Below are 12,002 nucleotides of genomic sequence, written 5' to 3' on the forward strand. Positions count from 1 at the left end.
GGCTGAGCAAGTGCAGAATGGTGGTAGAATGTGCATTTGGACATTTAAAGGCGCGCTGGCGCAGTTTACTGACTCGGTTAGACCTCAGCGAAACCAATATTCCCACTGTTATTACTGCTTGCTGTGTGCTCCACAATATCTGTGAGAGTAAGGGGGAGACGTTTATGGCGGGGTGGGAGGTTGAGGCAAATCGCCTGGCTGCTGGTTATGCGCAGCCAGACACCAGGGCGGTTAGAAGAGCACAGGAGGGTGCGGTATGCATCAGAGAGGCTTTGAAAACCAGTTTCATGACTGGCCAGGCTACGGTGTGAAAGTTCTGTTTGTTTCTCCTTGATGAAACCCCCCGCCCCTTGGTTCACTCTACTTCCTTGTAAGCTACCCACCCTCCCCTCCTCCCTTTGATCACCTCTTGCAGAGGCAATAAAGTCATTGTTGCTTCACATTCATGCATTCATTCATCACACAAATAGGGGGATGACTACCAAGGTAGCCCAGGAGGGGTGGTGGAGGAGGGAAGGAAAATGCCACACAGCACTTTAAAAGTTTACAACTTTAAAATTTATTGAATGACAGCCTTCTTTTTTTGGGGCAATCCTCTGTGGTGGAGTGGCTGGTTGGCCGGTGGCCCCCCCCACCGCGTTCTTGGGCGTCTGGGTGTGGAGGCTATGGAACTTGGGGAGGAGGGCAGTTGGTTACACAGGGGCTGTAGTGGCAGTCTGTGCTCCAGCTGCCTTTGCTGCAGCTCAACCATACACTGGAGCATACTGGTTTGGTCCTCCAGCAGCCTCAGCATTGAATCCTGCCTCCTCTCATCACGCTGTCGCCACATTCGAGCTTCAGCCCTCTCTTCAGCCCGCCACTTACTCTCTTCAGCCCGCCACCTCTCCTCCTGGTCATTTTGTGCTTTCCTGCAGTCTGACATTATTTGCCTCCACGCATTCGTCTGTGCTCTGTCAGTGTGGGAGGACAGCATGAGCTCGGAGAACATTTCATCTCGAGTGCGTTTTTTTTTCTTTCTAATCTTCACTAGCCTCTGGGAAGGAGAAGATCCTGTGATCATTGAAACACATGCAGCTGGTGGAGAAAAGAAAAGGGACAGCGGTATTTAAAAAGACACATTTTATAAAACACTGGCTACACTCTCTTTCAGGGTAAACCTTGCTGTTAACGTTACATACATAGCACATGTGCTTTCGTTACAAGGTCGCATTTTGCCTCCCCCCACCGCGTGGCTACCCCCTCAACCCTCCCCCCTCCCTGTGGCTAACAGCGGGGAACATTTCTGTTCAGCCGCAGGCAAACAGCCCAGCAGGAATGGGCTCCTCTGAGTGTCCCCTGAAGAAAAGCACCCTATTTCAACCAGGTGACCATGGATTATATCTCACTCTCCTGAGGATAACACATGAACGGATGTTGCTTGAACGCCAGCAAACATACACTGCAATGCTTTGTTGTACAATGATTCCCGAGTACGTGTTACTGGCCTGGAGTGGTATAGTGTCCTACCATGAAGGACGCAATAAGTCTGCCCTCCTCAGAAACTTTTTGCAAAGGCTTTGGGAGTATATCCAGGAGAGCCGCGAATGCCAGGGCAGAGTAATCCTTTCACATGCTTGCTTTTAAACCATGTATAGTATTTTAAAAGGTACACTCACCGGAGGTCCCTTCTCCGCCTGCTGGGTCCAGGAGGCAGCCTTGGGTGGGTTCAGGGGGTACTGGCTCCAGGTCCAGGGTGAGAAACAGTTCCTGGCTGTCGGGAAAACCGGTTTCTCCGCTTGCTTGCTGTGAGCTATCTACAACCTCCTCCTCATCATCATCTTCTTCGTCCCCAAAACCTGCTTCCGTATTGCCTCCATCTCCATTGAAGGAGTCAAACAACACGGCTGGGGTAGTGGTGGCTGAACCCCCTAAAATGGCATGCAGCTCATCATAGAAGCGGCATGTTTGGGGCTCTGACCCAGAGCGGCCGTTCGCCTCTCTGGTTTTCTGGTAGGTTTGCCTCAGCTCCTTCAGTTTCACGCGGCACTGCTTCGGGTCCCTGTTATGGCCTCTGTCCTTCATGCCCTGGGAGATCTTGACAAAGGTTTTGGCATTTCGAAAACTGGAATGGAGTTCTGATAGCACGGATTCCTCTCCCCATACAGCGATCAGATCCCGTACCTCCCGTTCGGTCCATGCTGGAGCTCTTTTGCGATTCTGAGACTCCATCATGGTCACCTCTGCTGATGAGCTCTGCATGGTCACCTGCAGCTTGCCACGCTGGCCAAACAGGAAATGAGATTCAAAAGTTCGCGGTTCTTTTCCTGTCTACCTGGCCAGTGCATCTGAGTTGAGAGTGCTGTCCAGAGCGGTCAAAATGGAGCACTCCGGGATAGCTCCCGGAGGCCAATACCGTCGAATTGTGTCCACAGTACCCCAAATTCGACCTGGCAAGGCCGATTTAAGCGCTAATCCGCTTGTCAGGGGTGGAGTAAGGAAATCGATTTTAAGAGCCCTTTAAGTCAAAATAAAGGGCTTCATCGTGTGGACGGGTGCAGGTTTACATCGATTTAATGCTGCTAAATTCGACCTAAAGTCCTAGTGTAGACCAGGGCTTAGAAATGTGGTCCCTGCTGTTTTTAATGTTTGATATGAAATGGACTAGTTTAAAATACTAGAAATAATTGCTTAAAGGTATAGTTTAAAACTCTCTCTCTAGGACAAAGTACTTGCCCTAAACCAGGGGTCTCAAACTCAGATGACCACGAGGGCCACATGAGGACTAGTGCATTGGCCCGAGGGCTGCATCACTGACACCCCCTTGCCCCCACTCCACCCCTTCCATGAGGCCCCTTCCCACCCCTTCCCCAATAGTTACATTAAAACAATTTTATCTTCAAAATGAACAAAACTTCTGGAAACCATTATCCTTATGAAGGGAATACTTGCTGTGCAGCATAATCCAAGAATAGCTATTCTAGAAATGTGAATGGTCTTTTTGGGATGGGAGCAGTAAAAATCATCAATTCTATAACTAATCTAGATAGGCTAATAACCTGCTGCACCATGCAGCTATCTCACATGTTTAAAATACTTTGCAAGTACAGTGTACGTGTATAACTTACATAGTGCCATAGGTGTATTTGGTTCTGCCTCCTGACTGGCTTTTTTTAATGTTTGTGCTGCACATTAATAAAAGTAACAACAACAAAATGCCATTATTGCCTTATTAAAGTGTCCGTACTAGTGACAAGGCCAGACATGCCTATGACACTAGTGCTGTGAAAGCTTATAAATATGCAGTGTGATCCTTTTTGATTAAATGTGGGGGGAGGTGGGCATCATACAGCTCTAAAATAGCAATGGCCCTGGTAATGTGTGAGAGGGTGGTTAAATAAAAGATGCTTATGGGGTATGATTGTAGTTGGATATCTGATGTTCATTCAGGAGTAACTTCTCTATGGCATGATACTAACTAAAAACTCGAAGTGCATAAACATGGTACTGTATACATGTCTCAGTGTTCATAGCTAAAGGCGGAGAGAGAAATTCCATCCCTATGTCATTGAGACTCTTGCGTAGTAAGGACTGACAATAGTTCTCATTTAAACATCGCATTTCTTATTCTTGGAGTGATAAGATTCTTTAGCTAACATCTCTAAAATATGGATTGTTGGCTGCCTACTTTGCACAAAGAGGCAGGGTGACCAGTGTGCACCTTGTAACCCAGTTCTGTATCCTTGCTAGGATAGAGTGTTTCCTTGATTAAAGGGCTGAGGGAGCTTTGTGACTAATGTATTCAAGGCATATTTGACCTCTCTAAACTTTACCCCTTCTGAAATCATGCACCAAGTTTAATACAATATCTTTCTTCTGTATGGCCTTTATCAGTCACTGTAATGGCTAGTGAATGTAAAACATGGTCTTCAATTCTGGACTTTGGTTTGTGCACACACCACCACCACTGAGTAAATGTTGGTTGTAGGTACAGAGGCCTCAATCTAGCTAAACGTTCAAATGTATCTTATTTGGAATCAGTGGGATTGCATATGCATAACTTTAAGCACTCAGGCCATAGTGCAGTGTTTTTGGTCCAGTAGCATTGGTTACTAATGCTGATTCCCAACTGTAGACACAATAGTGTAGACACAATGTTGGTGTGAGGCTTTTTTTGAGTGTACAGGAATTTTTGGAAGGAGGATAGAGTGGGCAGGTCTATTTTGTGCAGAATGATCATCTTTGACTTGTATAGTGTGCTGTTCCTTGACTCATGGATAGCAGTTAAGCAAACTACCTCCAGGTAGAACATGTTACCTGAGGATATTTGAACCCAAAACTATAGGTTCAAATATCCTCAACTTTTTTTAGATGGTTTTAGGAAATAAATTAATGGGGGACACAACACCTCTGAGAAATGATAGGTACACGAGAGTGCTTTTATTTAAAATGTTTTGTTCGAGTCTAAAGCGCACATTTAAAAGAGCAATAGCCTGGGTAACTATATATCTGGGGTAGTCTAAAGTTTGAGATGGTGTTAAGTGGCCAGCCTTCCTTTTAGCCACTGGGGAATTGGATGTCAGTTGGTTAGCTCGGCAAAAAAATTTTCATTGCACATTTTGACTAATTTTTATAGAGGTTGCTTAAAACAAAGCCCACAGTTTATAGTAACTCCCAACGGGCTAACAATTTTTTAGCCTTAGCAAAAAACGTATAACTTTACTTATTTGCAAAGCAACTTCTAGCAAGAAACTTATGGTCATAGACACCCAGATCCAAGGTTAGCTATTTATATTTTTTTATGAATTTATTTTTTATTAACATTGCAGCTGTTTTGTTTGCTTAGGCAAACGTCAAATTATTCCTGACTACATGGTGGTCTTGCTTTCAGGTAATGGTGGGCTGAGTACACAAAGTGGCTGTGGTTATGTCTAGTCCAGCTCTCTTGTAACATTAGTGCTAAGTGCTTTTTTGAGGTGTTGAGAACTGATCATTGTGGCATGATGACAGTTTGTCTGTACTTCCTTCCTGTGACCTAATGTTCATGAAACTTCTTCATAGGCATTTCTGTGGTTCCTATCACCAAAAAATACCAGGCCTCTGAATTCCTAGTGTAAACTTTCCTGATTTATTTTTTGATCCAGGGAGGCTCACATAGGGCTTCAATTTACGAAGACTGGGACCCATTCCGTTTTCGTCACATGATTCCCTTAGAAGCTCTGCAGGTTCGCGCACTGGCAAGTGCAGGTAATGTTGAAATGTATTCAGAAGTCTGTTAAAGTGCCCATCTCATTTCTTACTATCCAACAAATGCTCTTTATGGGAGTTGGGGGGTGTGTGGTGGTTTGTATAACCAAAAAATAAATAAATAAATACAAAAAAACACTGACCTTTTGTTTCTCTCCTCTTCTGCCTTCTAGGGGTTGTAAGAAGAGAGAAAGCAAAAGCTGTACTTGAAAATTGTGGGAAAACTCTCCAAGAAAAGAGTTTTGGTTTTCGAAATTAGAATTTTTTTTGTGGAAAATACTTTGTTTCAAATAACACAAACGCTCACTCTGGCCAAAGTCCATGTAACCACTTTGCTGTTGCTACCAGAGAAAATCCTTAGGACTAGGTGTATATGCTTCGGGGGTGGGGGGGGGGTCTGTTTAGCTCAATAAAGCCTGTGTGGAAGACGATGCAGCTGCAGAACTACATACACTGTGAAGATGATAAATAAGTTCAGACTTAACAAAACTAGGTGTATAATAGTTGTTTCAGGAATTTTAAAAATCTTTAAATTGTGGAGGGTTGTGAAAAGTCTTTGACCTTTAATGGTTTAATTTTTATTGTCAGGTATGTAACTCTGTGTGACCAAGTGTAGGAGTCATGACCAAGTGTCCTTCTGCTAGGATTTGTGATCAACCTGTGTTCTGGGATACCTTTTAATTTTAATAAAACTGTTTCTCATGGTTAGCGAGTACTTCTCAATTCTAGTTGAAATTACAACACGATGTGACCCCATATATAATTAAGTAGTATAACGTGGTGCAAAATGTTCTCCATATCTCTCTAGATGCAGAGACCAATTCTGTGTGTGAGATTGTTCATGTTAAATCTGAGTCCGAAGGCAGACCAGAGAGAACATTCCACCTCTGCTGTAGGTGAGCGTGCTTCCATGTGTTCTGTTGTTGCTGGATTTCTAGATGCTAGTCGTTCTTAAAAGAAAGACAGGCCACATGATGATAGCACAGGAGGCTTACAACTTTTTCTAGCTCTACCAGCGAAGGATTCTCATTAAAGAGAACAAAGCCATATTTAACCAATACTGAAGCTTTACAGGAATATTAATTTTTTTCCCTTGCAAATTTGCTCCCAGCGATTGAATTCTGTATGGAAATTTTGTTTTTAATGCTGCATGCACTGTAATTGAGCATTTGTCAGAATGCCAGGCAGCTGCTGAAGTGTCCAGTTTGGTCAATGCTTTCCATGCTGGCAAGGCATGACTCCCACTGTTAAGGGGCTTAGTACAAATTACAATGCCATGTTAAAATATTATCTGTAATAAGGGCTAACCCTCACTTCAGAATTTTGTTTACCATTTTTAGTTGGTTGTGTGTTTTTTTTTTTTTTTGTTTTTTGTTTTTTTTTTTTTTTGAACTGGTAGAAGTCCCTGCTGAGCTGATATTAAAAATAGTTCAACCTGCTGTCTAGATGAGAGATGCGTGATTTCTGCTCAGTCTGTCCAATGCAAGCATACAAGATGTGAGATTACATTAGCTACCATAGGTTTGCCAAATAAGTGAGTAGCTGGCATCAGAGAAAAAGGAAGAAGAGAGAGGTAGACAGTACTTCCATAATGCAGAATGCTTGTTTCCTTGGACATGGGTTTAAACTTGCACAGATTTAACAATGCAAGATGTACATTATAAACTTTGATTTGAAAACTTTATACTAGAATGACAGGGAAAGACAGGCAGAGCAATTCACATTTTCTTTCAGTACTGGTGTTGATTTATCTTGCTCTGTCACATACTTGCAGGAATTATGTATCTCTTGTGAGCTTGTGCCCTAACTTTTTTTTTTGTTTGTTCCTGTTTTCAGTTCCCCAGACCACAGAAAGGATTTTCTGAAGGCTGTGCACTCCATTCTACGCGATAAGCACAGAAGGCAGCTTCTTAAAACTGAAAGTCTGCCCTCATCCCAACAATATGTTCCTTTTGGAGGGAAAAGACTGTGTGCTCTAAAAGGTGCAAGGCCAGCAATGAACAGGGCAGGTACTGTAGGGATGCAGACTTTCAAGATCCCACTGACCCCAGCACTGCTGTAGGTCGCATCAGAGTTGTAATATTTATTACCCATAGATGAGGGTTAGTGTTGCATCTGACCTGCCTTCACATCCCTATGAGAGCCTTAACAAGTACCACTCTTCACTCAAGGTTCAACATCTGAGCAATGATCCTTCTGGTATAGGAGACCCAAATGGGACCCCTATCAGTTTCAATCAACTGTGTGTTTTAATCTGCCAATTGGGTTGCAGTTGAATAAAGCTTTGTAGCAAAAATATGTACAGGATTTCTACAGATGACCAGTAGTGGTTTAAAACAAAACCAGCTCCCAAAGTGTCTTTAGCTCATCTCAAATCTTCAGCGGGGTTTGAAATGACTTCTGCTTCATGTGTTCTCCATTTCTCCTTTTTCACCTCTATTGGCAGTGGGCATTTGTTTGTCCTCATCAGATCTCAGAGGTGCACTTGATTAGTCTGTCTTAAAATGTGGACTTCATTTTCAGTTGACTTCTGGCAAAACACAAACTGCTTTTCCCTGTGATTTTTTTTTTTTTAAGAGTTTGGCAAACACTAATCGAAGGAGGGAAGAAACTTGCTTCTAAATATACTTTTTCTGCTCATTAGATCCAGTAATCCAGATAACCAGGCTTTCTGTTCCTCCTCTGTAACAAGCAAGCCACACCAATAACATTCACAGTGTGGCTTCTCACAGAGGCTAGGGAAGGATTTCACACATTTTAAGATTCAAAGGCGGCCCAAAAGGTATCTAATTTGTACCACTGTGCTTCAATCATCCCATGAGGCTCCATATGCTTGAAATGTCAATCTTCTTTTAGGTGGATTTGTCTAGTCATTCACATGGTGGATGCGTGGGGGTAACCCCCCTCTGCCCCTTCTCCCAGGCCTAGCTGGGCCCTTACTTGTAAATTTTTTTAACCCTAAATGCTCAGCTGATTTACTTGTGTTTTCAGACTCAGGATAATGATTCTTTTTCCAAAGATGAATGCATTTAATAGATGTGTACTGAAGGTGCCGTCAGTGAGGGGACAAACGACAATCTCTGAATCTCAGCAGCCTACAGTGGAGCTATTGTGTGCACATAACACTGAAGTTTCTGCAGATCCTTAATCAGGAGAATTCATCCTTTGCTTTGTCTGACAAGCCTCGTATAAAGATATTTCAACATGGAAGATGCCAGAATGCTATCTGAACCAGTCACAAAACTAGCAGACAGGTCTGATGCTGAAGATGGAGCTTCTGAAAGCAAGAGTGTTATCCTAGAAAATAGCCCAGCAACGATGGAGCACTTGCTCCTACATAGCGAGTAGGCAGCAACTCCAGTGTCTCCCAGCTCCATCTCACTGCTTGGAACGATTCTCCATCGTTCCTGTGGAGGCACCACAATATTTCCTGGTCAGTTTTGGGACAAGCTGGGTTATTGCAGTCTGTTAGCAGCGGGGCACAGCTGGTGAGAAGCTTAGCTCTACTCACACTTTCTCATGCTGGCTGCCTGCCTGCCTGCCACCCACTGAGGAGGAACAGTAATTGTGGCCCATTATCTCAATTTGTGGATCTAAGAAGCAGAAACTTTTTACAGCTGGCAAAAAAAAAAAAAAAAACCCCACCTCTTTCCATGAGAAACTAAGTAAAGCATAACTTATGCATGCATATTGATAGGGAGGAGTAGGTCGTGCTGGGAAATTCTGATAGCTGGTGCCAAGGGATGTTAGGAAAGGGCAGTTGAAAGATTAGTTTTTAGAGAGACATTTTCATCTTGTGTAAAGCATGTGGGATTTTATCTTTTGTGTGTGTGTGCAGTGTCCGCCCCAAGCAAGTCTCTTGGGAGGAGGAGGCGGCGGCTGGCCCGAAACAGGTTTACCATTGACTCGGATGCTGTCTTCGAAAGCAGCCCTGAAAAAGAGTCCCAGCAGTCCACAGCCAGTGGGGACACTGACCGCTGGGTAGAGGAACAGTTTGACCTTGCTCAGTACGAGGAGCAGGAGGACATCAAAGAAACTGACATCCTCAGCGATGACGATGAGTACTGTGAGTCTACGAAAGGTATCACGGTTGACAGAGAACTTCAGGAGCAGTTGCAGGCTGCTTCCATCACAAGCAGCCAGTCCCATCTGGCAGAGAGAGCACGGCATGCAATGAGCACGCATGCTGCCAGACTGACTCAGTTGAAAAAACAAGCTGCACTGTCTGGGATCAATGGCGGGGTGGAAAGTAATAGTGAAGAAGTCATCTGGGTTAGGCGTGAAGACTTTGTACCTAGCAGAAAACTGAACACTGAGCTCTAAACCTGTCACTTTCTCATTAGCTGGTATGTGTAGATCTACCCCGCTCCCTCCCCCCAATAAATGCTGTGGAGCATGATCCCTTAGCTTGCACACACAGTTTTGGCAGGTGAATTGCTCTGAAGCTGTGCAGACACATTTTAGGAACTTTACAAGGGGGGACGGGGAGTGTAAAATTTGAAATAAGCTGGAGGCCTATCTGTATATTACTAAGGGCTTTTAAACTTTTATTTATTCTAAAATGGGATACATAATATCACTGGAGAACAAGTTACTGTTGGCATCTTGCATATGTGCAACTTAAGTGATAGCACAATGAACAAAGAGGCTTTTGTATCTGTGAAATGTCAATCAGAGGCTCATCTCCTTAATGAGGAAACTGCCTTTCTAATCTGTACAGCTGCAGTGTTCTTAATCTTTTCCCTCTTAAGACTATACATGTATTTTAGGAGTGTGTGAGGAAAGGTTTGGGATTTATGTTGTGCTGCGTTCTCTTGGTGTGTCTGGTCTAACTTATTTTCAGTGCTGGAAGCTCTGGCTTTACGTAAAATTTGATAAAGTTGCCAAACTCTTGAAAGAGATCCAAATTTAACACTTGACCTTTTTTTTGTACTTTTTATCTGAGATGCAGAGGCACAAATGGATAAGAATGTTAGTGTTACTTAGGATATGAGGCTAGCCTTTTTGCAGAGGGTGCAGTAGGCTAGTTTTTATATTATATTAAAATATCAACTGGAAAGCCCTGCTTAGGGATAACTGGAATTCAGTTATGTTACTAATAATGTGACTGAATTACAAAGAGGGCTAAATTAATCCATGACTTCAGTGGAGTCCTATCAGGGATGAATCTGGTCCATTATGACTGACAACTTTTGGGTGGGGGTGAAAATTTATGGCCAAAAAACTGACCTCATCCAACTCTTAGTGCGGATGAAACTAGTGTATATATAAATTCCTTTGTAAAGGCTTTTTCCACGGCAATACACTATGAACAAAGTTCTAAATAAGCAAACCTCTCAAACCTTTTTATTTAAGTATCTAAAACAGGGTAAAAAATCTAGTGTTTTTTAAGTAGACTTCCAAATATAAAAGAGAAAATATAGCACTTTTAATTTTTTTAGATTTATATAGCTTTCCCATTTTCACTTTCCACATACAAAAGAGGAAGATAACGAAATTTTCTTTGTATCTATTGCTGTTTGACACATTAGTGGATACTTTGAAACCTGGCATTTTATAAATAGCTTTAGGACTATATTTTATAAGATCAGCTGTGACTATATTTTGAAACAACAAATTGTTCCCCAGAAACATCAACTGTCTTGTGTCCCAGCCAGCATTTGCCCCCTCTTCCCGCCCCAAAAGCTGATACAAGAAAACTTTCAAAAGACTGTCTTCTGATTTTTCTTTTCCTAAAAGCTTTAGAAAGATTTCTATACCCTTTTATCATCACTTCATTGTTCTATATCATCTAAAGTCCATTGTGTCCCAATTTAGTAGAAAAGCAGAGGTTTTAGCTGTCCTACTGGAATACAGTCAGTTGTGAAAGACTGGAAAGTCTGGTGCTTGGGAGGGTGCCATTGTTCTTGTACATAATGTCATGACATGTCTCTGTCAAAGGTTCTTGTATATTTCTTTTATAAGCTGAAAGAAGGTCTATTTTTATGTTTTTAGGTCTATGAATGGAACGTTGTAAATGCCTGTCAAACAATAAAATACTGAAAACACCTGAATAGTGTGGTGATGGTGATGGGTGGGGTGTGACTGCACCAAGCACATCCCTTTCACTTCTGCCTTGATCAAAAAGAGCAAGCTGTAACCAAAACCCAATAAATGGATTTTAGCTGTTAAGGATGGCTTAATACTACTCCAGCAACCTGTAATGGTTTGGCTTGGCAATCAAAATTATTTTAACAAATTTTATTTAAATTTTCAGTTGTGGGAACTTATGGGGGAGGGGAGTTGCACAACAATTATTTAAGATTCAAAGTTAAACATTTGTCAAAATACACAAAGTACTAGCCTTACATCACACTCTAAGTTCTCAAGCAGCACTCACTGTCTAGTTGTAAACTTCAATTGTTGAAAAAATATCAGCATGACACTAAACCTCAATTTCCCTGTGCACATCAAGTTTGATGGAAATAAACATCCAAGCCCAGTATAGTATATCCTCCAACTTTGCTCCTTACAAAGGTGTATGTGCTCAATTTATGAGGATCTTGGTTCAATTTCACAGTTTCCTTTTGTATAAAGAAAGAGTTAGTTGGTTTTAGATACGGAGTACTTGTGGCACCTTAGAGACTAACCAATTTATTTGAGCATAAGCTTTCGTGAGCTACAGCTCACTTCATCGGATGCATACTGTGGAAAGTGTAGAAGAAGCATGTATGTATAAAAAGATCTTCTACACTTTCCACAGTATGCATCCGATGAAGTGAGCTGTAGCTCACGAAAGC

The 12,002-nt window shown here is 42.4% G+C and overlaps 1 protein-coding gene across 11 annotated transcripts in view; it reads left to right on the forward strand.

Moving 5' to 3' along the window:
• Nucleotides 1-11,269, forward strand: part of TIAM1 (TIAM Rac1 associated GEF 1) — a 260,244-nt gene extending 248,975 nt beyond the window's left edge. For 9 of the 11 annotated variants that reach the window (XM_074970828.1, XM_074970866.1, XM_074970834.1 and 6 more), the window contains 4 exons: nt 5,121-5,223; nt 6,032-6,119; nt 7,060-7,232; nt 9,062-11,269. In XM_074970828.1, coding sequence (XP_074826929.1) covers nt 5,121-5,223; nt 6,032-6,119; nt 7,060-7,232; nt 9,062-9,546 — 849 coding nt within the window. In that variant the 3' untranslated portion in view covers nt 9,547-11,269. The remainder of the gene's footprint in view (nt 1-5,120; nt 5,224-6,031; nt 6,120-7,059; nt 7,233-9,061) is intronic. The other 2 variants (XM_074970897.1, XM_074970889.1) reach the window with 2 other exon arrangements.
• The last annotated feature ends 733 nt before the right edge of the window (nt 11,270-12,002 follow it).

This window comes from Natator depressus, chromosome 1 (genome assembly GCF_965152275.1).
Source record: "Natator depressus isolate rNatDep1 chromosome 1, rNatDep2.hap1, whole genome shotgun sequence".
Lineage (NCBI taxonomy): Eukaryota > Metazoa > Chordata > Testudines > Cheloniidae > Natator > Natator depressus.